The 23,654-nt window shown below is 41.6% G+C and overlaps 2 protein-coding genes and 1 long non-coding RNA gene across 7 annotated transcripts; 1 reads left to right on the top strand and 2 right to left on the bottom strand.

The window, feature by feature from the left end:
* Window positions 1–168: 168 nt before the first annotated feature.
* Window positions 169–7,019, bottom strand: acp6 (acid phosphatase 6, lysophosphatidic). 3 transcript variants are annotated; one of them, XM_051070947.1, is made up of 12 exons: window positions 6,798–7,019; window positions 6,065–6,181; window positions 5,005–5,230; window positions 4,778–4,906; window positions 3,743–3,873; window positions 3,514–3,593; window positions 3,336–3,423; window positions 3,019–3,151; window positions 2,141–2,241; window positions 1,893–1,985; window positions 1,630–1,795; window positions 169–1,532 (listed from the first exon to the last, which is right to left on the bottom strand). In XM_051070947.1, the coding sequence occupies exons 3-12, from the start codon at window positions 5,221–5,223 to the stop codon at window positions 1,398–1,400; spliced, it is 1,275 nt and encodes a 424-aa protein (XP_050926904.1). In that variant the 5' UTR covers window positions 5,224–5,230; window positions 6,065–6,181; window positions 6,798–7,019; the 3' UTR covers window positions 169–1,397. The 3 variants fall into 3 exon arrangements, with proteins under 3 accessions (XP_050926904.1, XP_018558643.1, XP_018558644.1); XM_018703127.2 differs by lacking the exon at window positions 6,065–6,181 and having other exon boundaries at window positions 6,798–7,016; XM_018703128.2 differs by lacking the exon at window positions 6,065–6,181 and having other exon boundaries at window positions 6,672–6,801.
* Window positions 7,020–7,549: 530 nt separating this feature from the next.
* On the top strand, window positions 7,550–10,515 carry LOC108901606 (uncharacterized). Its single transcript, XR_001963944.2, has 3 exons — window positions 7,550–7,867; window positions 9,589–9,748; window positions 10,275–10,515. It is a non-coding gene; the product is annotated as an uncharacterized LOC108901606 (long non-coding RNA).
* A 79-nt stretch (window positions 10,516–10,594) lies between these two features.
* On the bottom strand, window positions 10,595–21,160 carry gja5a (gap junction protein, alpha 5a). 3 transcript variants are annotated; one of them, XM_051070956.1, is made up of 3 exons: window positions 21,045–21,160; window positions 20,324–20,851; window positions 10,595–13,180 (listed from the first exon to the last, which is right to left on the bottom strand). In XM_051070956.1, exon 3 carries the CDS (start codon window positions 13,153–13,155, stop codon window positions 11,998–12,000), a length of 1,158 nt encoding a protein of 385 aa, XP_050926913.1. In that variant the 5' UTR covers window positions 13,156–13,180; window positions 20,324–20,851; window positions 21,045–21,160; the 3' UTR covers window positions 10,595–11,997. The 3 variants fall into 3 exon arrangements, with proteins under 3 accessions (XP_050926913.1, XP_018558666.1, XP_018558668.1); XM_018703150.2 differs by having other exon boundaries at window positions 10,595–13,255; window positions 21,045–21,159; XM_018703152.2 differs by lacking the exons at window positions 20,324–20,851; window positions 21,045–21,160 and adding an exon at window positions 14,439–15,019 and having other exon boundaries at window positions 10,595–13,255.
* Window positions 21,161–23,654: the final 2,494 nt, after the last annotated feature.

Below are 23,654 nucleotides of genomic sequence, written 5' to 3'. Positions count from 1 at the left end.
CCAAGACACAGCATTGCCAAGTTGACATTTTATCAGGCGGAGCTATTTTCAGTGGACACCACACTTTCAAAATAGATACAAGTGTGTTGATGCATTTGAACTCTACTAAACTACTTGTTTACTTAGCTGGAATATTACAGAGCCCCCTACACGAGCCGAAAACGAGACTTCACATTGATCAAATTCTTTATTTATACCTCACCAATCCAAACCAAACCTTACTTTACATGTCATGGGAAACTCCCACTGATGAGGTATATGTGTTATTGTAACACAGTAACATTCAGGTGTATGTAATAGGCATGTATTCATGCAGACATTATACTGTGGTCTGATAATATCAACAAAGAAGGTAACCTATAAACTCATTCCTAAAACACAGTTGCAGAATAATTCCCTTTCTGCAAACTCTACATGGTTAAAACATTCATCTACACACTAATGTACAAAACACTTAATGCACCCCTATGTTAATAAACATCAGATACAGTACATGAAAAGCTTAGAATTCCCCTGAGGAATTAAATGACCAAAGACGAAAGATTTGGTTGCGAACACAACCAAATTGGCAGAATAATTGCATCAGCAATTAGATACAGGCTGTTATGGTGCCACATTGTCCCACCTTTCAGATGTCCATATTTCAGTGCAAGATTAAACTGCAGCAATGGTTTGAACTTGGAAGAAAAAGGCTGATAATATTCTGTTATTTTCTTGTCAACAAATTCCAAAAAGAGCAAAACCAACAATGTTTATCCTACTAACAAGTATTACCAGTGTTGGCAAAGCATGGTTTACTTTATTCCTTGTGCCATACGCCTCCACCACATGTTCTTTCATTGCAATGAACCTGGGTGCAATTTACTCCTTCCTACGTTCAAGTACCATTTGCTAGAACTAGTCCTGTCGTTTTAGGAAATTACTTTTTAAAATGAAACTATGTGATCTGTTTTTTTTCTGCTGAAGGTACTGTGAGATGAGCAAATATTCCTGGTTTTAGTCTTTTGGGATTTGTTGACAGTGACAAAAACATGGAATAATGCCACCCTTCATCACTAAGCCAAACAAATTAGACATCTGATATCAGGCACATGCTGCATAGCGCAACCATTCTGCACATACACTTATCAGTGTGCTGTAACAATTAAATTCATATGGAACATTTGACTGTCATGGTTACATGGGGATAAGGGATCATGAAATTAAAAGTCTGATGTAAATTAAAGAGGCGGCTGCAATCCAGGACTTTCCCCCAGTGTAGTCTGACAGTGAGGTATAATGACGATGGTGGCTGGATGGAGTGAAAAGGGAGGATGTTAAAAAAAAAACAAAAACACATGATGCCTGAGTGTCAGAGTGTAATGTCAGCGTGTTCAGATGGAAGGTCTATTGAGGGTTCAGGGCTCGGTTAAGCCCTCTGTGTTGTTACAAAGTGACTGGTAGAGTTCAGAGCTCAGTGAGTAGGCTGAGAGGGCCTGTTTGAACTCCTGCAGGGGGCAGTAGACTCCACTACAGCCTGGAATAAGTTGATCCTACAGAAACAAGCAAGCAATTTGAATAAGTCACAAGGAAAAAAAAAATCGTACAGCTCATCAAATAAACAAACGTAGACATATTCTCACCCCCTACCTGGTCTATGTATGACACTTTGACGAAGGCTTCCTTGGTTTGCCGGTGTTGATGCAGCTCCAGAGTGATGTCAGCTGCATACGGTGGCCATCTCATGTCAAAAACCCCCAGAGCCATCAGGCAGGGAATCAAAGTAGTGTCATGTGCAGAGTACAAAAACAACTTCCTGTTTGAGAGAAGGTTTTAGCAGTGAACATTTAAAGACCAAACACAGTCGAGTATAAGACTGTATGAATGGGTACGTTCGTCCAAGGGTGTCCAACCTGTTTGGCTCTGATGAGGTGCCCTGTAGTTTCTCCTCCAAGTTGCCTAACAACGTGTGCAGGAGTGGTCCCACACATAGCTGTAAGTTCTCCCTGGCAAACACAGAGTAAAAGAATTAAAGGTGGCCTGTTGAACTTAATACAAAACTATGAATTCTCCTTATCAACACTGATAGAGGGTTATTGTTGAACCTTGAATACACCATTTTCTAAAAGCCTCGCCCTCTGCTGACTTTGTTTAACCTTACCTCTTGCTGGGTTCATAGACATGGCAGATCATGTCCACAGCTCTCTGTTCCACTTTGTTTTTCCAAGTGTCCAGCGCTGGTGGGCAGGGCAGGCCATGTGTCTGTTAACGTGAAGAAACAAGACGCAGTCAGTGCCGGCTGCGTTGTGTAGCCAAACCTCGAAAGAGAAACCCCCAGCATTAGAAAGAGCGTTGATATTAAGTCATTTAAAATGTATGAGCAGCTGTTTTCTGTTTAAGTGGAATATGGCTGTATTGCAAAATGTAGTGCTTTGTTTGTTAATTTGAATGAGCTGTGACTGATACCAGGAGGATCTCAACATAATTAGCAAAAATGTTAGGCAGGTCTTCAGCTTTTGGCTTTGGCTGTTGAAGAAAAAGAAAAATCTGTAAATTCAGAAAGGCTCAGTAAAGCGCCCCTCCTGTCTTGTTTCAGATCTTACAGTGGTCCCACTGCGCACATTTGTGAGACAGTTATTTTAACATCTAGAAAAATGTGCCTCTTAAGTCTGATATTACCCTATTCATTCAACTTTGCAAAAAATTATTTTCAGTCCCTAGTCTACTAATGAATTTCTTTCACTGACTGAATTAGAATTCTTTAGATTTGACATCTATGCATCTTTTTAAAAATATGTTCAATTATGGCACATGAGTAAACAGTCAAATGTCTGAACTCAAATCCTGTTGTATCAGTATTTTTAAAAATCTGTTACAGAGATATAGAGAACTCTATTAAAGAGTTTCATCTTACATAACTAGCAGCTTGCTAGGTTGCAGTCTCAGGTCAGGCTGAGTCTTAATAATAGTCATATGTATTCTGATAGCTTGTGGTGAGACCTAATAAAAGTCATATGAATCGTGATGTGGCAGTGTCACCTCTCTGGCAACCATGTCGTCCCTAATGAGGATGAAGTCGATGTGCTGGTGAGCAGCGATGCCCAACTCGTTCTGGATGCTCTGCAGGTCTGCTGCAATGTCTGGCAGAGTGGACGACTCTGCCCAGCGGTGGCTGCGCGGAACACACACAGTGTCAGCCGCAAAACACAGATACACCATGACAACCTGTCAGAGGCATCTCAACTCTGCTTATAATTTTGCACAACACATTATTCAAGATTCCAGTTCTGGGTAACGAATGCACTGGATGGTCTAGGCCTGACTGTATGCTTGGTATGAAAATTCACTCTACGTACCTGCCAAGGATTTTGAGCAGCTTGCATCCATGATAGTTTGGATACAGGATTTCAGATTCTGCCTCCGTTGTTAATATATGCACAATTTCTTCAAGTGGAACAGAAAATTACACAAACAGATGAGATGAGATCCAGAATAGAATAAATAACATTGTGAACATATGGGTGTCTACCCTACCTTTCTGTTTTTGCTGGAAGAGCCCTGCTACCAGGCACTTGGCAGATTCAATGGTCCTCACGATGTTAGTGGAGCGCACACTAAAAATGGAAAAAAAAAGAGGTCATGGAAGGCAGCCAACTTAAAAATAGGAAAGCATTTAGGCTGATATCCTTTGTACTGCACTCATAAACCCAGTACAGAAAAGAGTTTGTGCCCTTATTACCCTGTCATGATGTGCAACACTTACTAGACCTCAGCTGGGTTAAAGGTAGAGCTGAGGAAGGGAATCTCCTCAATGTATTTCCTCCTCAGCCTCTTGCCCAGCTCATACAGCTGCTGCATGCCCACAGTGGTCAGCTGACCGGGGAACGTGCCGCCCTGCCAAACGCGACAAACAGGATCAACATTTACCCACAGATGTGGCTCAACAGACACACACCTGCGAACGCACGCAGGAAATGAATGTGTTACGAGCATGGCAGGGGTCCATGCTGCTGGATTTAGCTCGCAAAGCTGAATCCAAAGCAGTTAAACCTCTTTAGCAAAGCAGCAAACTCAGCACAAGAAAATAACATTTCCATGGACACCGCAGCTGGCAAAAAGGGACAAAACTATCTCAGTGGGAAGCTCTACACACACAGTTCAGCAGTGTTACAGAGACCAGGTGAATAAATGAACCTGGCTCAGTGTAGTGTGTCGTCTTTGTAATGAATCCTACTGACCACTAGAGGGGAACACTTACTGAGTCAATGAATGAATGTGGGAGTGAAGCACTTTCTGAATCCACAGGGTGCTTCACATATTTTGAGTCTGTTAATCCAAAATCTTCTGTCACTGGCCATTCCCAAGGCAGATATTAACTTGTCATAGCGAGAAAAGCACAGATGTAGCTAACATTATTGATGACTCTCTGGTCTCAGGTAAGTGTCCCCATAAACTATGCCAGATTGCAAAATGTCAGGCCTCTTGCACAGGCACACCTAAATGGAATAGCATCATTATATTACTCATAACACCTGTGCTTTTCCTGCTATGACGTCTCTAAATGTCTGCTGTGACAAAGGCCAACTCTCTGGACCAATGCCTTTATTTGTATCTGTTTGTAAATGTTTGATTTCATTTCATTATGTTAGACTCTACTCTGAGACAATAAAGCAAGTATGTCAGCTTCCCACAATGCCTCTTACCAGGAAGCAGCTATACAAATTTCTGCACCTGAATTTGTTCCATCATTGCTTTTATTGTCTGACTGCATACAACACCACAAAACACACCTACTCACGGTCAGTATGTTTCTCCGATAGCTGTCCTCTACAGGGGCTGAGGGTCTGGGGCCACCAAGAAGATCGGTCACTACATAATTGATGTGGGTGTGTGCTGGAGGCTCCAAGAGCGTTGGCACCCACTGGGCCTTTGACGAGACATACATGCCCAGACAAGGACAGTTGTTATTTACAGCTATTATATGACACCATCTCTTTTCAAGAAACAAGCATTTACAGGTTTTACCTCCATCACATCGGGTATTGACTTGAGAGGCGTTCGAGCACCATGTCGGAACAGGACTTGGACCAGTTTTAACTCATAGGGAGAACTGGGTTTTGTGTCAGCAGGGGTGCAACTGGAAGCAGCCTGGTCTGAGTCAGTCTTTTTTTGTGACCACAGCATTGAGCTAAAAGCTACGGACACTGAACCGAATACACCCGCCTTGGTCCAAAGATTCCTCATGATTGTGCTGTGAACAAAAGACAGATTGTCTTAGTGTGTCTGAGTTAATGAGATTTAGAGTAAATATAAAGAGGAGAATACAGACATATCTTTAACATAAAGAGTAACAGAAATAATAACTGCTGGTATTGTTAAGAACAGACTCTGCCTCAGTTTAAGCAACAGTCTTGCAACATCAGCTCAAGCTTCCTCTGTGCTATGTAGTAAGACTGCAGCTAACTTTCATTATCAGTTATCTGTTGACTTATTCAAACAGCTTGTTTTGTCTGACCAGCACTCCATAACCCAAAGTTATCCCGTTTATTATTGTGAAGGCATTGTCCTTCATTAAGTCTCTTTAATTTCATTTCGTTAACATCTCCACAGGTCACTAATTACATATACACCACAGCTCATTGTCTGTCTGTAACAGCTCAAGAAGGCATTGATAAAAACCCATCAGACCTACTCCTCATTGGCAGTTGCCATAGCAACCAAGGTCATAGTACAGACCCTTAACAATATTGTAAACAGCGTGCCCAGCTGGAGGAGGAAGACAGCCATAACAAGCAGCCAGTGTCTTATGGTGTCAGGGACAATGAGTTACACAAGTTGGAGGAAAGAATGTACACCGGTCAGCTACAACATTAAAACCAGTCACAGGTTTGAATACTGTGGCTGATGGGTGTACAACGTGATTTAGGTGAAAGGTAGTAAATACATCTTCACACCAGAGAAGCTGGAATGAGAGAAGTTTTGGTAACTCTAGTTACCAAATAATTTTCTTGTTGATCAACAAAGTAATTTCTAAAATCGATTACTTATTTAAGCTCTCCTTTAAGCTATAATGTATGTTACTAACCTGTTGTTAAAACATAAAATTACACTCCCTGGCAAGTCCACTGATGTCGGTGATGATGATGGTGATGATGATCGGTATCAGGAACTAACTATAATTGTTCCAATGAGGTCAAGAAAACTGCACAAGGTAGATCGATAAGACTGTCAAAAGATTGTAATTATCGCGATATATCTTTTTCTCACTGTTTTAAACCACACCAACCTGATCTCCTCAACTTTCACCTGTCTTAAAACTAGGCAAGAAACAATGATCTGACATTTCTTGTGATAATTACTGAGATACTAATAGGAACATTTAAAACGTAATAACATGTTGACTATATCTTCCAGCCCCAAAAGTTGATGATATTTCTCGTTTAAAAAGTTGGATGAATGTCTTCCGACTTGAACGAGAAGTCCAGCTGTAACACGACCTGGTGCAACTAGCTTAACGATTCCTCAGTCTTTATTAGGTTCATAAACCCAACCTGTGCCATAAAGCTCCCAAACACAGTGAGATTAGGACTATTCACACTGTGGATAAAGTTGGCCGACAAACATTGCTTAACTCGTTTCAACACAAACTCGCTGCAAACAGAAGCACGTTAAGAAAACACCACTGGGCTCACCTGGGCTCCTAAACTGGCTAGCTGCAAAATGATAACATGAAGTTAAACCTCCGTCTTCCCCGCTCTACAAGGCTGACTGCACTAAAACAGAACAGCTCGCTTTTTATCACAGATTTAACTACTTACTTCTTCTTACTGGAGATCAATAGATCAAGTTCTTCTGTGGCTCTCGACAGAAAACTGCGTTTAGTAAATGATAAATTCACTTGTCATTCGGCAACTGCACCGGTTAAAGCCGAAAGACAAGTCGGGAACTGTAGAGCAACAGACGCCACTCTAGAATGAAAGTAAATGTGGTGGTTACAAAGATAAAACTACACTTCCCAACATCCGCATTACACGCTTCCCCTTCTTCTTCTTCGTGTATTAGATTTGCGGTGGAGGACATGTGTCAGAATATGCTGCAGCCCTCTACAGGACATAAATGTATCTGCATTTCAAAATGCCGACTGTGTCAGAACTCAGCAATCATCGAGTTGTTAAAAACCAAAATTGATGGAAAATGATGAGTCTTTTAAAAATCCCCCAAACTCCGATCACTGTAAACTAATGCAGCTCCTTAGACTAACATAAAAAAACAACAACAAAACAGCTGTGCGGGTGTTTCTTAATGTCGGATGTACTTGATGAGTTGTGAACAAGTGGAAAAAGGAAAACGCGGTGATTAGCCACTATCATGAGCTCGGTCAGATCTAGAGTAGAATTTGACTGCAGTCTTTTCGTAGTTCATATTCCAGTCAGTTCATATTGACCATAACCTCAGGCGAAGGTAACCGACGTATATCTCGAACGCACCCTACAGTTAGCTTGCGTATGACGTCAGCGAAATGCGTCAGATGAGCAAAAATAAGCGACACACTCCACGCCGAAAACGGCATTACAGGTCTCAACGTGCCTGCGGTCCACAGGGTTTGCAGCTGCTCAACTCAATCAGTTTTTGTTTTATTTTTTATCGAGTGCCAAAGTTTATTGTTAATGAAATTAATGAAATGAATGTTAATTAAAATGTTGTTCTCTTAAGGCTATACCAATTAGATATGTCTGTAGACCGCGCTCCGCTCGGTTATTAGATATGTCCACGTTGGATGGATGGCCTCTACGACAGGAGAGAATGAAGTCCAGGCCTCGCTGGATCTCCGTGAGTCCGCTGAGAATCCAGAGCTAGAGGACATTACTGAGAATGCATAAACGACAAGGTAAATGAATTGAATTAACAGGTGTAGCAACTATCTGAGATTATATCTGGATAAGGCAGATGTGACATTGGCAACGAATAATGTATAAAACAGCAATGTAAAAATAATACATTACAACAAGTCCTGCATGGACTTCAGTTAAAGCACTTAAGTTTTAGCAGCAAAATGTGGTTAAAGCATTTAAGTGAAAGTACTACTTCTGAACAATGAGCAGTTTAATATATATAATGTTTTGTATAGGGTAACAGATGATGAATGAGAGCGTAAAGAGGAAAAAAACAAAGTTCTGTTTTACAAATCAGTCATTGATGTTTGGATAATTTGAACAGCTGTAGAAGTGAAACTGTGTGAGAAGTTTGGACAGAAAAATCACCATTTGTTTAAGCTTTTAACAAGTCTCAGACATTTAAAATCTGACCCTGGCTCTACACTGCTTTTTGTAAAACCAGAAAGGTTGAAAAACACTGATTTAATCTTTACCAGTGTGTTGTATTTGCAAGTGTGTCATATTATCCATTGTCAAAAAAAAAAGAAAAAAGAAAAAAAAAGAAAACACTGCAACTACCACCCAAAGAGCTTGGAGAGCTATGCCAGGATTTTCAGTTCAGGTCCAGCCTGTAGAGAAGGCATCTTGAAGCCAGGGTGCATCCAAGATTTGATATCAACAAAGAGCTTGATGTCTCTAAGCTTTGACACATTTTTAAGACTAACCCAGTGCAACCATCAAAGAGCTTGATTAAGGAGGATTTAGTGGCATCTAGTGGTGAGATTGCAGCTTGCAACCACAGTCAATGCTTGCAACCAACTGAATAACCGTCCCCTCACCCCTCCCTTCTCAAACTAGTCACACAGTCTACAGTGGGGCGGTCAGGTGACAAAATGGCATCAGCTATTGCATTGACTAATCTGTTAAGTGAAGAGGTTCATCTATTTAGCTATATTTAAATGCTGTTACCACTGACTCATTTCTTCCTCTTACATCTTGTATCTTACATACAGTAACCAAACTGCAGCATCAATGTAAAAACATTTTGGTTTGTCTGTTCTGGCTTCTGTTGAAACATGCTAGTTGCAACATGGTGGACTTTGTGGAAGAGGACCTGCACTGTATGTAGATATAAATGGCTCTAAGTGAACAAAAAAACACAACAATTGTTAGTTTTAAGTGATTATGTATTAATAAAAAACATACTTAACAACAAGTGTTATCTTATTCTTGGTCTTATTCTTTAATACAAAAGTGTGTCTCTGCAGGAATCCCATCCATGTTTATCAGATGCTTACAATAACAATCTGAGTCTGTCAGTGGCAAAAGCAAGTACTTTAGTGGACGTACCTTGATGTGGATAAATGCTCCATTTGCTTACATTACAGCAACTTTGCACAGTTGCTGGGTTCACTGTTCTTGCTCAATGCTGTTTCAAAGGTTTATGTCACTTTTAATAGACAAATACATGGGAAAATAAGGCCCAGGTTTAGGTACTTAGGGTTTGAATTAGGGCAAGACAAAATTAGATTTTGGTTGAAACTAGCACAAGGGTCAACATCAGGTATAGACATATATAGCAAGGGTTAAGTATAGGGATTAGAATAATAGTCAAACCAGTGCTCCGTAATAATGTTGCCTACAATCCTGACCCACTCCATAGTTTCTATATTCAACACTAAAGATTTAATAACCTTTTCATTTTTTCCTTATTGTTTCTGTGTACTGTTTACAGTTATGGATACAAACATGAGGCACAAGCCAGAAGAGAGTATGAGAAGCTGATGAGTATGCAGAGAGGTCTCTGGCTGCATCTCAGGTGGCCATAAATGCGAGCCTCGCCTGATGAGATTGCCACTTGCGACTGTCATGGAACAGGGATTTGTAAGATAAAGGTACATTATGGTTCACCACAAATGTGCTGAAAAAAGATGTTCGACCCATGAAGTCATAATTTCACTTTAATGTAAAATCAGAAAGCATTTAAACTATGGAAAGATGCTGGCTTGTGTTCTTGTTTACATGCTCAGTTGATTTCTTATATATATATATATGTATATATATATATATTTTTATTTATATATGTTATATATATTTATATATATATATATGTATGTGTGTGTGTGTGTGTGTGTGTATGTATATATATTACCACTGTGTTTTAACTGCCAATCCTGCGGGTTTCATCAGAAATATTGCTGAAGCTTCTTGTCAGCTGATTTATGCAGTAACAGGTAGGGTAACCATGTTCACATAAATGGGCTGACAGGAAGCTTCAGTAACATTTCAGGCATGGAAGTCAAAACATGTCAGGTTAAAAAATACCTGTCTTTATATAAGAATAGTGAATTAAATAAAAAGTCAGACAAAATTTGCCCCTGTAGTCTATTGCTTACATGTTCTTTTCCCTGTGAATTTTAGTGCCTACTCTGCAAAGCAAGATGAGGTTAATCTGGGCTTGTGTATTGGAGACAAGGGATTCTGCCTCATCAGTGATGGAGACGATGTTACAGCCGACAGCTGACAGGAGCCATGCTTACTGTTTATTACTACATCAGGACACAGCTTCATGTTGTGAATGTTGAATATTGAAACGTTGTGGAGTGGAACTATAATGCCATTTTTAATCTGCATGTAAGACATTCTTTGATAAAATATATGCATATTTCTTTGTTGATGTAGATGACAAATTATTTAAAATACCTGAATTAATCACATACCTCAAGAACAACAGAGCAGACTGTACATGATGATGATTTATTGGTAAGTGATGGGTTGGTGATGACATTTATTGCATAAAGTTCTGTGTGAAAGAACCACCAAACTGCAGTGAATGTACAGAAGGCTGAGTAAGATTTCTGTTTTCTAAAAAGAATGTTTGCTGTATAGATATGTATGATAAAACTTCAAACCTCCATTTGCAAGGATGTCCATTCACAAACTTTTTAAAAATCTTTCTGCCTATGATAAGAACAGACAAAAGAAATGAAATAAAATACATTCAGAGACATAGACTAAAACGTACATTGCATAGGGACAAATTCAGTATTTACACAATGGCTCCAGGCGAAAAACTGAAAAGCATAAGTGCAATGTTGCCACCGAGTGGCTGGATCTCCTCATAACCACCTTCCAATCAGAACTTTGTCTTTTCCTTTTCAATAAAAAAAGCCTCAAACAGGATACATTCTCTCACCACTTTCTGCACACCAAGGCTCCTGTCAAATATAGAAGTAATGGATAAAGTTTTACTTACACTTTTAAAGATTTAAAGTTATTATTCTTTTGTTGCATTTTATGTCTGTGACCTACAGTAATGTATAGTGCAATCAGGTTAGCAAGTCAACAAGTGGCTTAATTGAAAGTTACAGCTTTACCATGGCTTTGGAAAAAATATGAAAATGTGTTATGAGGAATTTGTCAGGGTTTGCTTACACTTGATAAGGCACTTTATCTTAATTCATTTCAAATATGCAGCAAGTTTCACAGTTTATTGTATATTAAGTTCCCATTTTCTGTTATTGCATCTCTTTGCATCTATTTTTGCAGTTGGAGGAAAAAAACACTCCTGGCTGTGCTATTGAGAATCACAGGCTAATCTATAATTAACTGAATAGTTGAGATGTGTGTATTAATTTGCCTTAAAACAAATAATTCCTTTAATAGTCAGCTCACGCCAGGAGCCATGTATCATGTCATTCTTGTCTCTTTCCCTCAGCTAGTTTTTGGCTTAAACTGTTTAAGTAAAACACAAAATGTGCAATTCTCAGGTATCACACCTGTTACCCTGTTCTCATTTCACAATTATTTTCTTTTTGCAGTTTGTTTGTCAGTTTTTCAAGCTCTAGGGCAGAATATTTGCTCACAGAGCTCATCACGTCAAGTTTACATGGTCCACTCACAGATCTCAATGTATCTTTTTAATGTGGACATTTACTCCATCTTCTATCATCAAGTGTAGGGCCTAAATTCCAGAGTTTGCATAGTTAGCCTTTGCTCACGCTCTGAAATCTTCACTCAGAAATAACACTTGATGTCATGTTTGTGTCTTGCTAAACTGATCCTCCTGTCATTTCTCTTTGGTTCTGAAGGTCCAGCCCTCCGTCCTCTCCCCCTTCGTCAGCCACTCGCTCTGGCTGTGAGCCTATACTGCCAGGTCATCTTGGCGAGCGCGGCTGCTGGTCCCACTGGTCTTGCTCAGGCGGCGTTTGTCCCTCATGTAGCCAGAATGCAGCAGAGGCGATGGGGAGCAGCTGTTGGGCAGCTCTGTAGGTGCCTGGTCGTATCTCATCCTCAGGAAGTCTTCCTCATCCTCCAGGTTGTCGCAGCTGTGGTGCCGCTCGGTAGCCAAGTTGGCCGAGTTCTGCTGGAGCGCCATCCTGGTGTTGAAGGGGTGAGAGGCCATGGAGGTCATGGGGTTCATGGAGCTCGGGGCTGCCAGGCATTGGCTGAAGTCGGGAGGTGGGGTGCAGGCAGATGAGGGCCGTGGTGGGCTGTTGGGTTCCAAGGCTGCAGACACGGCCACCGTCACAGCCCTGTGGTTGTTCTTCTGCATCACTTTGTTGCGTACGCACCTTCTGATGCTCTTCCAGCCGAGATGGTAGAGCTCCAACACAGAGAGCAGAAGAGACACACCAGCCACCACCAGCATGAAGATTATGAAGACATTCTTCTCTGTGGGTCTGGACATGTAGCAGTTGACTGGGTTGGGGCAGGGCCATGCTTTGCACAGGTACATCGCTTTCAGGAACACCCCATAGATGAGGTACTGCACCACGATGAATGTCACCTCCATCACTGTACGGATCAAAATGCTCAGGATGTAAGTCTGCAGCAGTGCCCCTTTCAGGCGAACACGGCCAGTTCCGTCACATCCAGATCCCATCTCCTTCCTGCTCTCCTTCTGCTGGAGGTACTCCTTCTCCCCTTCCAGGTCTCCCCCTCCCTCACCTCTTGCCTCCCTCTCCTCTTGCTCCCTCCTCCGCTGCTTCTCCTCCCTGCGCACCGTGTGCATGGCATGGCCCATGTAGATCAGGGACGGTGTGGAGACAAAAACAATCTGCAGCACCCAGTAGCGGATGTGGGCGATGGGGAAGGCGCTGTCATAACACACGTTGGTGCAACCGGGCTGCTGAGTGTCACACAGGAAATCGCTCTGCTCATCGCCCCAGGAGGACTCGGCTGCTGTGCCTAGCACCAGGATGCGGAAGATGAAGAGGATGGTGAGCCACACCTTCCCGACTGAGGTGGAGTGTTCCTGGACCTCCTCTAGGAAATTCCCCAGGAGACTCCAGTCGCCCATCACTGCTCACTGGCCGAACACACACCTGAGACACAAAGATTGGAGAGGGAGGAGAGAAAGGGCGAAAAGAGGGTGCAGTATAGGTGAAGAGGTGAAGTCACTGAGGTGGAAGGGTTGGGCAGAGCAGGAGAGAGAGGTGTGAAAGAGGGAAAAAATTAATCAGTCATAGACAACTGTAGGTCCTCTATATTCCTGTCGATGAAATGACCTCAGTGTGTTTGTGCGTGGCATCAGATGCATAAAAATAGCTTCCCTGCCTGTGAATTGCTTGAGGACTGGACACCGTGGCATGAGAACAACCATTTTCCCATGAGAGGGAGAGAGACACACACACAAAGAGGGAGAGGAGAGAGGGAGGGAGGGAGAGGAAGTTCAGGAGTCATATAAAAGTAAATAATGAGGTTGTTTTAAGAAAAAAAAAATCAATATTATTTTATTTGTGTTTACATTCCATGTCTTTATCCAAATTATAAATGATGGGCATACAGAGGGTAACTGGCTACCACGGGGGCAAATCAAAGCTAGGAGACTTTGTCCTTTCAGTGCTGTGACCCAGCCTGAGCTGCACTAGTGCCTGTGGCACATAACCAGCAGCCGTCACTCACAACAACAGAACGACAGCTTTGTTGTCCGCTGTCCTAGCTGCAGTGATGAAACCCTCCTACATCCTGCAATCTCAAACCATCTTAAAGCATCAATCAGATCCCTCCATCCACTGTATGTGTGTCAGTGCTCCTGTGTATATGTGTGTGTGTGTGTGTGTGTGTGTGTGTGTTCTTTCACCTTTTGACCCAAGCATTAGTGAGAGTTTGGGTAAGACCCAAACATGGCAGTGACAAGCTGGCGAGTATCAGCCAAGAATGACCCTATAAGGCAGTTCACTAGATGGCTTTATGGGTGCCATAAATGACCCCCATCATTGAGGGGGTTAAGAAATCCCATCAAATTCCATTGAACGGTGACCTATGACATCTGTATGCACCATGTCGGTATGCCTACTTCCAGCTTTTACTATGCAATTAGAGTTCAAAGACAGATGAGTTATAACATCAGGAAGGGGGACTGAAAGTAACGGTTTGACAGGTTTTTCCAATACGTCACACATTAAAGTTACTGCCCTTCTTGGCTAGGTTATAAAAAAAATCCATACATTTCTCAGTAGTTGTGTGTTAAGACAAACTGTTACTGTAGTAGTGTGACAGGTAGGAAAGGATATACAGAATAATCACTGCAGTCACAGAGAGTGGAAAAAAGCCAAACAGGGAGTTGATGTTCTCTCTTACCACCTCTCCATCTCCCTCCAAGTGTAATCCATAAGTGGTTGCTTCCATTTCCCCACAGAGAGAAGTTACTTGTACTGCTCAGTCCACTGTGCAGGGTTTTGAATTGCCTGGGCTGACACTGGTTATGTGTGAGAGAGAGATGGTCTAAATGACCGTGACCATCTGTCCCCCTGTCTGTCTCTCCCCCTCCCTCAGCGTCCCTGTGAAGTATATATATGGCAATAAAATGGAAAATCAGAGCGTCAGTGCTCTTTATCTGTAAAACATGGAGAGGCGGGAAACAAAACACCCCCACGAGAAAATGTGGGAGAGGAAATACTCAGGCTCTCTCCACGCCCAAGGCTGATACGATGCATAGCGTAGGAAAGTCTGTGGTCTGACACTTGTTTTCCAGCATGCTTCTAATACCCGCTAACGTCAGACTGGTCACAGTTGGAGACCAGTTGGATCATCAGTTAGTGAAGCGGGTCGCCGTCCCACTGAGGGAACTGGCTCAAAGCCTTGACTGGATAAAGCTGATGATCTGTACTGGAAGTAAATCACAAACAGACTGGGAGTTGGAGGAGGATGTTGAGAGTCCAGCCAGCACAATAGCAGGAGGTACACGTTAAAATGGCCATGTTTTATCAGCTATTACTGACAACAGACTCTCCTCACCTTTATACTGATCGCTCACTGGTGTAGTACAGTGGTGGGCAGATCCTTCAGTACTCAGGTTTTTCAATTAAAAAACAAGTCTTCTGCTATGCTAGCAGCTCTGTGAGGCTGCGAAATGCTAAAGTCAAAGTGTTAACATGCCCACAATGACAGCGCTAACATGCTGATGTTAAGCAGGTATGATGTGGCAGCAGTCGTAGTGTCTGTCTCCTTCCCTCAACTACTTCTTCCTCTTCTCAGAGGAAGCAATCTGAAACAATATGATTTCCGAAGGGCAAAAGGAGAGTATTAAAAGGAGTGTGTGTGTGTGTGTGGGGGGGATTGAAGAGAGGCCACAGCCGAGCTGTTCCAGTGAACTTTACACTAAAAGTACCCTTTGCCACCCTCGACTCTCTGTGATACCTGTGCTCCTGTTGGTTTTCTGGAAGCCTGGCAATAATCAGGGATTTACTGAGATACATTGTGCCCTTTGCTGAGCCGTCTGGTTTGCCTGTAGACCGTCATGGCTGTCATATTTGTTTATAATCTCTGTGGCAGAGTAAAGGAGAAGTAATGGACAATCTGGTTATAAGTTATTCAGAACGGTGAACTGCGCAAACAGGGTATAATGCACCTCTGAGTTATTTCTCCTGACGTTGATCAAAGCGTCAGGGATGATCTCATTAGTTTCTCTGTGCGCTTATGTGTGTGTGTGTGTCATGCAGTGTTGGTGAGTTAAAATTTCCATGGAAACAAAGTCTAGGATAGGTGTTGCAGAGATATTATGATAAACAAAGTGAGAAAGAACTACTTCCAAGAACTACAGTCATTTCGCTGCATCAGGGTCAACTCAACTTAAACTGGACTATGCGGACAATTTGAATCTGTGGTCTGGATAGCAGCCAGGCAGCTCAGAGAGGCAGAGAGAGAAAGAGCAGTTACTAATCTGCATCGGTGTGAAGTGACGGCTGCTGCTGTGGCTCGCTGCAGAGCAACAGGAATAAAGGCTGCGTGTTTTCTCTACCCTGCAACACAACAATAAATCCTCCGGCCTGTTGGACCAGCCTCAGTTTTACCTTAGAGGGCAGTGACTCTGGATTCAAGAATCAGCAAGGGATGAGACAGCACCTCAGGCTGGAGAAACCCTCAGCCTGAAATTTTATAGGGACCATCAAGCTATGTTTTTTATTGCTGTGCGGTGGCACATGGAGCAATGGTTTCAGATTTATGCCTCACAGAATCACTGAGAGTAATTTTTATTTGTGTCATAATATAAGGGATCAGAGATTTTTTTAAAGTCTTTTGCTTATAACTCTCAGAGTAAAAAAAATGTTCAGCACAAATTCAGCTTCTATAAAAAGCTGCTTTTTCCATCATGTCCAAACACTAGCTGGTTCCTCTCAGCCCGCAGTGTATCCACAGACCAGGAACAACAGGGGGCAGGGTTGATTTAAACATTCCTCCAGTGATCTGCACCTTTCAGCACTAAGTCATGTTTGACAGACTGTGGATCCTCATAGAGGACCAGGATACACTGCCTGCTCCGCACTATCCTCATAAACATACAGGCAATTAGATGGTGGGGTATACATTGTCTTGGCCTGAATCCCTTTAATGGAACATGTTTAGACTAACATCAGTGGAGGAAAAAGTATTTGCATGGTGTTGTGATTTAAGTACAGTCATGTTATTATGTGCGTCTGAGAGGATTTGCTGGAGATGATTTAGTATTTCCAGCAATCTCATGTAGGATCTCAACATGCCGGCTTAAAAACCACATTACCTGACAAAGTAATGTATTGTTTTCACTGGAAAGTAAAACACAGCGAGAAACTCATTTATTTCCTAGAAAAAGGTCCATAGTATTTGACATATTCTAGAGGGAAATATTTGGCCACACAGACTCTCACTGAAGGGGCTTGAAGTCGGATTCTAAAAATATTTTAGAGAGCCAAATTTGGCCTGCCAGCCTCAGGAGATACTAATGTAGACCACCTTTAAAAATACATGTTCATGTTATTGGCTGTGGTTCAGAAAAACCTCAGTTATTTGGGTATTTTGTTGCAGTATAGGTAATTTCAGTGCCTGGTAGGTTTCTAAATCATCCGTGTTGACCTATATTTTTGTCAATGATTGCCAATGACTGACGTTCATAGTTTTTCAAAATAAAAGTCAAACCGCACATTAAGGATTTAACTGCATCTCTGCTGAGTTCCACACTCTAAAAAACATTACTGGTATATTCTGTTTGATAAATCTCATTGCTTTATTCTGAACATAAAGTCATATCTGGGAAAAAAAAGTGGTATACTTTATCCGCACTGACAAATTTCACAGCTATCGCCACTTTCTGTATCATAATATTGGGCGAAAGACAAAAAAGGCAAACAATCTCATGATATCCATCTATAACACTCTACTATTAATGCCTCTAAACTACCTTCACCATTTACCATTTAAAACTATAACTACATAACAACTACAAGTACACAATCCAGTATCTACTTGAGTTTTGATACCACAGACTGTCCCCAAGCTAGAGTCTTCCATTGCACTTAAAAATATCAGCTGTTAAATATTCAGTGTTGTCATGACTCTTGTGTTTATTAGTTCTGTTTGTTGCTTGATTGTTGGTTATCTGAATTTCTGTGTTGTTTCTTATATCTTGGTTGTTTGGCTGTACAACAATGAATTTTGTTCCCGGGGTTCCCGGACAGCTCATATTAAATGACCCCAAACATGGAGCCTCTGGCAGAAGCTCTGTAACAAAAATATCTTTGCCAGTAACAGTTAAAGTGGCAGTGTTGTGACAGCTCAGCAGTGTTTCAGTGGAACCGCCACAGCGGAGCACGAGGGAAATGTCAAACCACACAACTGCTTTGCGCTGCAATATTTATACACAAGTTTCGTCAGTCTCAGTTGAAATCAACAGACCTGTGCAGAGGATGCCAAACATACCCCGGCTGCGGTTATTCAGCTCAGTGATGGTTATTTTTACTCTATGAGGGTCTGATCCTGTTTTATATGGTGACTGAGGTATACCGACAAGATAAATCGAAAGAAATGAGGCTTAGTTATTTTATTAGAATAACTACTCCCACATTTGTGTCAAAGTTCAAGTGTTTTATTTGAAGCATGGCTTTTGAACTTGAACTTGTGTGAATTTGTGGAGAGTCAATCCCAGTATGCACTGTGGCAGCTGTTAAACTGCAGGGGTGGTGTGTGGGTCACTCCCATGAGCGCTGGGATTACGATCAAGGATGAGCATGTTTAAGTTTAGCCGTATTGGCTTGGTTGCGGGGTGAGTTAGGGATAGTGTGACCTACAAAGTGGATCTGATGCAGGATGTGGGGGAACATACTTCCCACTCATGCGAGTCACCTGTTGTCACTTACAGACCAGCGTGGATCTCGGCTGCCATGTATCAGTCACACCAGCAAAAGCCAGCAGGGCCGATGCGCTGCCTGCTACCTTACATGGCTGTCTGGCTCTTCATCTGCCCACTACTGTACACAGACCCACAGCCCTGTTATGATCTATTGTTTAGCTGCATATGGCATTACATTGGAACTGTCAGGCCAGACAGCTGCAAGGTGTTTCATGGAGGAAAATTCTGACTAACATGCTCCCGATTAAAATCCCTGTGTCATTGCTATTTCTGGGTGGCGACAGACTTGATGTGTGGCTTGTTTTTTTTTTTTTTATTATCTTTTTCTTTGTTTTGGTTGGAGTCTATCTTAATAGTTTGTGATGTAAATTCATTTTTGGCAGTGGCTTCAGTACCATTGGATTAGTCACTCATCTGTTGTTGGTATTCCACTGAAATATAAATCATATATTCATTTTTATGACTGTGGAGGAAGTTTGCTTTCATGCTAAGCAAACAATGCTGGTGTGTCTTCAAAGTCATAGAAACACACTGACACAGGTTGAATAAGCGGATTACATCTTGTCTATGGGTGTGTGTAACAAACTTGCTGTTACTTGTAGTAACATCCTTTTTTGGCATTTAATCTTGATTCATGTGAAGTTATGAATCTGTTTTCTGAAGAAGGCATAATGTACTCAAGCACAGTGAGTGCTGAGCACTGAATACATTTACCTGCAAACGAGTAGTCTATGTACTTGAATATTAAAATTTTTTTTTCCACTTTACATGTATCCTTCCTCCATTACATTTCAGAGATAGTTTTTGCTTTTTACACCACTAAATTTCTGATAACCATATTTAGTTGTTAATAATATTCAGTAAATTATACCACTCAGTAGACTCAACTTCAGGACTCAGCTACTACATTAAATGCGCCTGCCATGTTAATGCGTAGATTAAAAACATCTAGTTGTATAGTATATAATAATGAAAAAACGCTGACTGAGGCCATTTTATCTGCCTATAGTTTGTGCTTATTGCTAATAACACTTCTTCCATTACTACTTGTTTACTGAGGTAACACTAAGAATGCAAGAATTTCTTCTTATTAAGTACTTTTACACTGTGTTATTGATACAATTACCTAAGTGAAGAAACTGATTATATCTTCCACCACTGCTGAGACGCTGATTTATAGAATTTAAGATAAAAACACTGCAACACACTTTTCTATGTTTGGCTTTAAGCTTAAGTTTTATGTAAATCTGTGAGTGTGTGTTTTCTTCACTTTTGATTGTTTGATTAATAGATTTTTGTAATATGATTTTCTGCCTTCGTCAGACCCCAAAAAACACCTAATATTTACTACATCCTGTCAAAAAACAGCAGAAAACACCTTAAGTGTAAAATTTTTCAGTACAGTTAAAGAGCAAATGCCCCAATTTAGTCATCTCTGTGTCTTTGCTCAGTCTTTATTCAGTATGTACACATTGTCGGTGGCTGTGTTTTAAGGTCTCTAGTGCTGCACTTTGTTTGAATATATTTGTCTCTGATGAGAGTTATGAGGAGAGAAGAGAGCGAGAGAGAAGGACAGACAGAGCGAGATGAAAGGAGTGAGAGCGAGCAGGGCGACAGCTGTACCTGCCCGGGACGACAGGGACGATACTAACACACACCAGGCCTCCACTCCATCATCCCAGCTCTTCGAGATATCCTCGCTTCCTTAGAGACCGAATTGCTAAGCCTGAGTCCACTACTGTGGTTCTGAAGTGGGATGCTGACAGTATTTGACCAAATGCATGCATCCTTTTAGTTTTTCATCTTAGTTAGAGCTTCTCTGAGATAACCTGTTACACCTGATGTTCATTTGGTGGCTTACCTGCTGTTCTGTTTGAGGATAGTTGTCTGGGAGGCTGCTTGAGAAGTAGAGGCTCTTTGTCCGAGCTCTGGTGAGACGAGTCTTCCTTTGGACAAAGGGCAGGTGTAGATGCACAGATGAACACACGACTAGAGGCTCAGTGTGATGGGTGGACTACTTTCTTCTTTTGTACATCGGCAGGAACTACCTCTCAATTACGACATCTGAGCTCAGTGTTGTCCCAACACCAAACTGGGCACGAGAAGAAAAGCAGGGGCATCACAAGAGTCCCCCCCTCCCCCTCCTCACAGCCCTCCCTTCTGTCTCTCCTCCTCCTCTTCCTCCCCCCACCTCCCCCTCTTTCTCCTTACATCCCTGGTGCTCTATTTTTTGCTGGGAAGCAGAAGGAGGAAGAGTGGAATTGTTTTGTGGGATCAATGGCAATTCCGCTCAGAGTAAACTTCCAGAGTGTTCTTGTTTAGTGAATGCTCTCTTATGTTCACAGCTCTGTTGTCTCTGCTGTGTTCAGTGCCAGGCAAAGTGTAATTCCTGCAAAAGAAAACAAAAATAATTCAGTAACTGATTCTCTTAAGAAGTTAAAGCAAAGTCAAACTGTCTAATGAATGGAAGAAAACTATTAAAATGTGATTTTAACATTACTTTGAAGACTTGAAATTGTTTTAAATTAGCCCAGACTTGGGTTTCAAGAGGCTGAAAATAAAGACCAGTAAATAGATATTACCTTAAAGGCTTTGGTGGAAATAATGACTTTGTTCATGATATCTTCTCTCTGGTTTCACTCCTCCTCCTCTCAGAGCTCGTGCTGGTCTGAAACCACTTGCTGAAGTTTGGGATGCAAACAAAGAGTCAGAGACAAAACTAAAAGAGGTCCTCCTCCTCCTCTTTGCTTCCTTCCTCCTCCTTTCCTCTCATGCCGTATGTGGTGCGAGTTTCAGCCCGGGATTATCTCTCAGCTCCACAGCCTGCCTGCAGATACACACTGTTATTATATAATGGGAATCTTTTAGGTTTGATTCCTCCTTGCTGAAGGGCCAACGTGCATTCAAAGGCATTCAAATGGCTGTAATTATGTGGTGGGGGCACATACATACAGATATATTGTCACTAATAAATGTGACTTTACTCCTTCATTCTTGTCATTCTTTGACCTGGCCAACATCCTATTTCTCGTGTCAAATTCTCTTCCTGGATGAACAATAACACTGTCGTGTCTCTAATATGCAGCTACCACCTGGAGACAGTTAGATTAGCTTAAGTCTAGCGAGTAACTGCACTGGGCCAAGAAATAGTCCAGCGTGTAACCCTTAATAACAGTAATGTGTTGTTTTTACACTTTGGTTTACATATAGTATTAGTCACTGAGTATTTAGAGATGTTGGTGGGCAGATTTTCTTTGTACAAAGCCAGGCTAGCTGTTTCTCCATCTTTGTGCTAAGCTAACAGGCTACTGCCTGTAGCTACATATTTACCATACAGATATGAGAGTGGTATAATATTCTCATTTAACTCTCGGGAAGAAAGTGAATAAGCGCATTTTGCAAATTGTCAAACTACTCCTTTAAAGAGTTGTTTCCATTTGTCATGTCAGAAATAATGACTCATTAGTTTAGTGCAATCAATGACTCCAAACATTTTTTCTTTGCATTGGCTAAATTTTCTTCGCCCTGCCGATGTCATGGTCTAATCAGTGATCTCAATGACTAAATTCTCCTCTCTGACAAATGCTCCTTTGACCACGGAGCAGGAAAAAATATTTTTGCATGTACAAATACCAAGGGAAACCACGTAATAAGGATCTCATGACAAACCCTGGTAGACCTCCGACCAGGGTGAAACCTCATCTCTGCTGTGTCCCTCTCAAAATATTTGATCTGTTTATGTCTCAGACTTACGTTAATTCTGTCCTTCCTTGCCTTTATAGGACAAAAGAGAACCTCCTTCCCATTCAAATCTGTTTCGCAAGCAGGACCTCAAGTCAGACTAATGCTAAAACTGAAACAGTTTTTTTTCTTCTGTGTCTTGAAAAGATTGCTGGTCATGGGTTCACTGTGATTTCTAAGGTTCCTTAAACAAAAGCCCATGGAGCATCTAACATCCCCTCAGGCCTTAGTCGTTTGAAGAGATGGAAAAGCTGTTGCAAATTCCTAATTACGTAGCCTTCCTCGGTTTAAAGGCTACTCTGACGTTTCCATTGTGCTGCTCATCAGGATGGATTTAGAAGTGGAACAGAATTCACAAAGAATGAAGTGATTTGTAACAAAGAAGTGATGTTCCACGACTTCACTTAATCTCATCACTTAGAGCCCCTCAGTAGTGCCAATGTGTGTGTGTGCATCACAGAAGGATCAAGAGCAAGAGAAGGGAGACAACAACTGCATGTGTTTATGTGTGCCTCTGTGTGTGAACGTAGTGTATTTGTACTTTGGTGCTTGATGGAAAAAGCCCACACTGCCAGGATGCATTAGTGTAAACCTCCCCGTCCACCCACCAGCCTGACCCCTTGCTGCTCAGCTCATGACACAAACCCGTTTCAGCTCTGCCTCACCCGAGTCCGAGGGAAGCCAGGCTTGATGGACACGTGCTCCTGAATAGCCATCGCAGCCTCATATACACCCTCCAACCCATCACTGTAATTCACTGGTGGCTCCCTGAACCACGGTCAGAGAGTATGACAATAACATGTAGCGTTAAACTTCACAGTGGGAGAGGTTGAAAAGAGAGACTCAAGGTTGTTTCAGCTGAGGCGCACACATACAGTGCATGCACAAACTGTTACTCACTTGTATGTCAGCATAAACCTTGCCTGATTTACTGACACAAATTATCCATTGCAATGGCATGTTGTTTTGTCAAAGACTTCCTGTAAATCTCACCCATTTACTGCACTTACTGCACTTACTGCACTGACTGGTGACATGTGGTCATCAGGCAAAAACATCCTGTAGCTGCATTTGAATAATTCTCGGTCTTTCCTACCTTCGTCAAGTTTTATTCATTTATTTTTTATTATCATCATTATCTTTTTTTTTCTCTTTTTCCTTTGCACATTTGTCTTCTTGTAACTTTTTTCCTCTTCCCCTTTAAAACATATTATTTTGGTGTATTAATGAAATGCTTAAAAATAAAAAAGAGATCTCGTTTTCTTATTTTGTGTCTTGCTTCAACTAAAAACAATATAAACAGTAATGTTCAAGCACTTGAAAGAACTGAGGGAGACACACTTACAAGAAATACTTTATAAGTCGTATCTAATGGTTTTATGAATGGTCAGTGAATTATTACTGTAAGCAGTAATACGTCATTGCTAAAAGCAGTTAAGCTCCTCCAACAT

Source organism: Lates calcarifer, linkage group LG1 (genome assembly GCF_001640805.2).
Source record: "Lates calcarifer isolate ASB-BC8 linkage group LG1, TLL_Latcal_v3, whole genome shotgun sequence".
In the NCBI taxonomy this organism is placed as follows: Eukaryota; Metazoa; Chordata; class Actinopteri; family Centropomidae; genus Lates; species Lates calcarifer.
This window is presented reverse-complemented; position numbering and strand designations above follow the sequence as displayed.

Coding starts and splice junctions, on each gene's coding strand:
- acp6 (XM_051070947.1), bottom strand. CDS start 5,223: ATGAGGAATCTTTGGACCAAGGCGGGTGTATTCGGTTCAGTGTCCGTA. Junction 3,874..4,777: donor ATCGGAGAAACATACTGACC/GTGAGTAGGTGT, acceptor CGCGTTTGGCAG/GGCGGCACGTTCCCCGGTCA. Junction 2,242..3,018: donor ACGACATGGTTGCCAGAGAG/GTGACACTGCCA, acceptor TCACGTTAACAG/ACACATGGCCTGCCCTGCCC.
- gja5a (XM_051070956.1), bottom strand. CDS start 13,155: ATGGGCGACTGGAGTCTCCTGGGGAATTTCCTAGAGGAGGTCCAGGAA.